General features: G+C 43.9%; 1 protein-coding gene across 1 annotated transcript; it reads left to right on the top strand.

The window, feature by feature from the left end:
- Positions 1-659: 659 nt before the first annotated feature.
- On the top strand, positions 660-2,123 carry LOC118736668 (cytoplasmic dynein 2 light intermediate chain 1). The gene is made up of 3 exons (XM_036466707.1): positions 660-1,029; positions 1,103-1,535; positions 1,608-2,123. Exons 1-3 carry the CDS (start codon positions 877-879, stop codon positions 2,069-2,071), a joined length of 1,050 nt encoding a protein of 349 aa, XP_036322600.1. The 5' UTR covers positions 660-876; the 3' UTR covers positions 2,072-2,123.
- The last annotated feature ends 567 nt before the right edge of the window (positions 2,124-2,690 follow it).

Genomic DNA, 2,690 nt, shown 5'->3' with positions numbered 1-2,690 from the left:
TTTATAAAAGAATTGGTTAACTTAAAAATCGATTGACCGTATTTTACAACTCAAATCATTAATTTCTAATTAAAGGCTAATGGCCCTAAGAGGGTTAAAGCCCCCAACTCTTATCAGGTAACATCTAAAATGGACATGTAGTGCCCTGATAATTTGAATATTTTTGGTACTAACAATCGAGTTTGGATTCTTTGGATTCCGGGACATATTGGTTTTGAAGGAAACAAGAGTGCCGATGAACTTGCAATGAAAAGAGCAACAACCCCTTTCATCGGCACAGAGCCCTTCTGTTGCATAGAAAAGGGAGCACCCTCTACCCTGGCCCATTATGAATGCGCCAACAAGCAGCAGTAAGGGTGCAACTGGTAACATTTCCATGAACAAGTTGTCAACATGATGAAAGGCGGAAGTTAGCTCACAACTTTCCGCAACATTTTCTCGGCCTCGTCCGTGATAGCCGATCTCCGGGCGCCTTAGCAGTCGCATGACAAAAAATGTCTGTCTAAGAGCCGGATTCACCAGCAATTGAAGTGGGAAATATTTTTTTTTTTTAGTTTCTGTCAATATCCATATCAAATTCAAAAAAGTAAATTAATTTTTAATTTAAATTGCTTTCGTGAAATTGGCTGTAAATGAATCACATTTCACCATAAAACCATAGTTGAAACCAAATAGCGGTGAAACCCCCATACTGCAGTGCTCATAAGCACCACCATAGCCGCGCTAAAGCGTCCCATAGCAACGCTATCACCTAGCAACTGACCCAAGTGTAAAACAAAGTAGAATTTGAGTTGCCTTAATCATTTCACTTCGCACGATAAATAAAAAACAAACTTTTCGCTGACCGATTTGTTACGCTGCGACATAATCCCCAAAATGTATGAGAAGCAAGACACCGCGCAATCGGAAGAAAAACGTGAAACCATACAGGAAATAGCCATTAAATTAGCCGAGGAGCAGTTGCGTACTTTGCAGGTGGAGAGTGGACCAAAGGAGCGTACTATTTTTGTGCTGGGCAGCAAAGGCGCTGTAAGTAGAATTACCACACTAAAAAAAACACCGGCTTATATGCATTTGAAACCATATTCCCTTATCGGCACAGGGCAAATCCACTGCCGTGGCTAAATTCTTTGATCGCGACGACAATCCGCGTCCCACACTTGCGCTGGAGTATTCCTATGGACGACGCACGAGTGGCACGCAGAAGCAAGTATTGAACGTGTGGGAGCTTGGCGCTTTAGACAATGCCGAGCAATTGATTTCGGTGCCTTTGCGCATGCATGGACTGGAGCATTTTGCGGCCATAATAATGTTAGATCTATCGCAGCCGCAGCGTGTCTGGCCTGATTTGGAACACATTTATCATGCCTTACGTGCGGCAAGCAATAAACTTTTGAATGCCGAGCAAGAGCAAACATATCGTGAACGCATGGCGGAGCGCATTAAGCGGAATGTGAGTGATGTGGAAAGCCTCGAACTGATGCCCTACCCAGTGGTCATAGTTGGTGGCAAATATGATTTGTTCAAAGATTTCGGTTTGTTTCTAATGCGCAAGTTTTGAGTAAACTTTATTCACTCGTTACGTTTTTTTTTTGTAACTCTTGTAGAACCCGCGGTGAAGCAACACCTTTGCCATTGCCTGCGTTCTATGGCGCATCTAATAGGCGGTAGTGTGCTTTTCTATTCTGCCAAAGTGCCTAAGCTAGCTAAAATACTACGCGACACAATGAGCCACTTGGGCTTTGGCAGTCCTTCGCATCCTTTTCGCGCTCATGTCACGGACTTCAATGATGCCCTCTCCATTTGGTTTGGCACCGATAGCTGGGATCAGATTGGCAGCGCTGGTGTATTGAGCGTGGAACGCATTGGTTCACTACTGGCTGCTGAGATGCCACAGCTTAATGAAGCTGGTGGTAAAAAACGGAAAACGAAAACACAAATCAACGATCCAGCAAAGGATCCAGGCTTTCGTGAGAGCATCATCGATGATATGCGCGCTCAGAAAGACAAGGAGTTGCAGGCGCTTATTAAGGAGTCGCAATTACGTGGACAATTTGAGACGATTGTTTAAGTTTGCTATGGTAAGGGAGATGAGGAAATAGAGAGGATTAGCATAAAAACATGTAGGCACCTTTGAGAATAAATTAAAAGAGAACTAAAACCAAAAATTCAATGATTGTAATTTTGTAAAGCCTTGCACTTATTAAATAAAAAATTTATTTGAGCCCTCATTGGTGACTTCACAAAACTCTCGGAAATCTTGGTTGGATATAGAGAGTAGTGATTGCAGAAGTAACCACCACGTGGCCCCCCTTACCGCCACTAGGCGTCTCCTTATGTCAGTGGACCAACATCTCCATGGAAGGGAGCACAACCATGCTTCTTCTTTCGAAACACTTCCGGCGGGTCTGCCACAAAACAAAACAATCCAACCATAACTTAATCGACGGAGCCAGCCCCTCGCCCCACGTAAGAAAACACACTAAGTACACAGCAAGAAGACAGCGCCTAGCTACGTGTAAACTATTTGTCAGGTATGAACTGCTTACACCGCGAAGCAGTCGCATCCATAACCACCAATGACCCGTCGCGCAAGCTTTGTGTTAGAAGGTCGTCCTCTACCTTTACATGAAATCATACTTCCACACAACTTAAGAGTCACGCTGGCCCACCCCCAATCTAGCTAGAAT

Source organism: Rhagoletis pomonella, unplaced genomic scaffold (assembly GCF_013731165.1).
Source record: "Rhagoletis pomonella isolate Grant_MI unplaced genomic scaffold, Rhpom_1.0 Rhpom_scaffold_00003, whole genome shotgun sequence".
NCBI lineage: Eukaryota > Metazoa > Arthropoda > Insecta > Diptera > Tephritidae > Rhagoletis > Rhagoletis pomonella.
The sequence above is the reverse complement of the archived record's forward strand: the minus strand, read 5'-3'. Positions and strand labels throughout refer to the sequence as shown.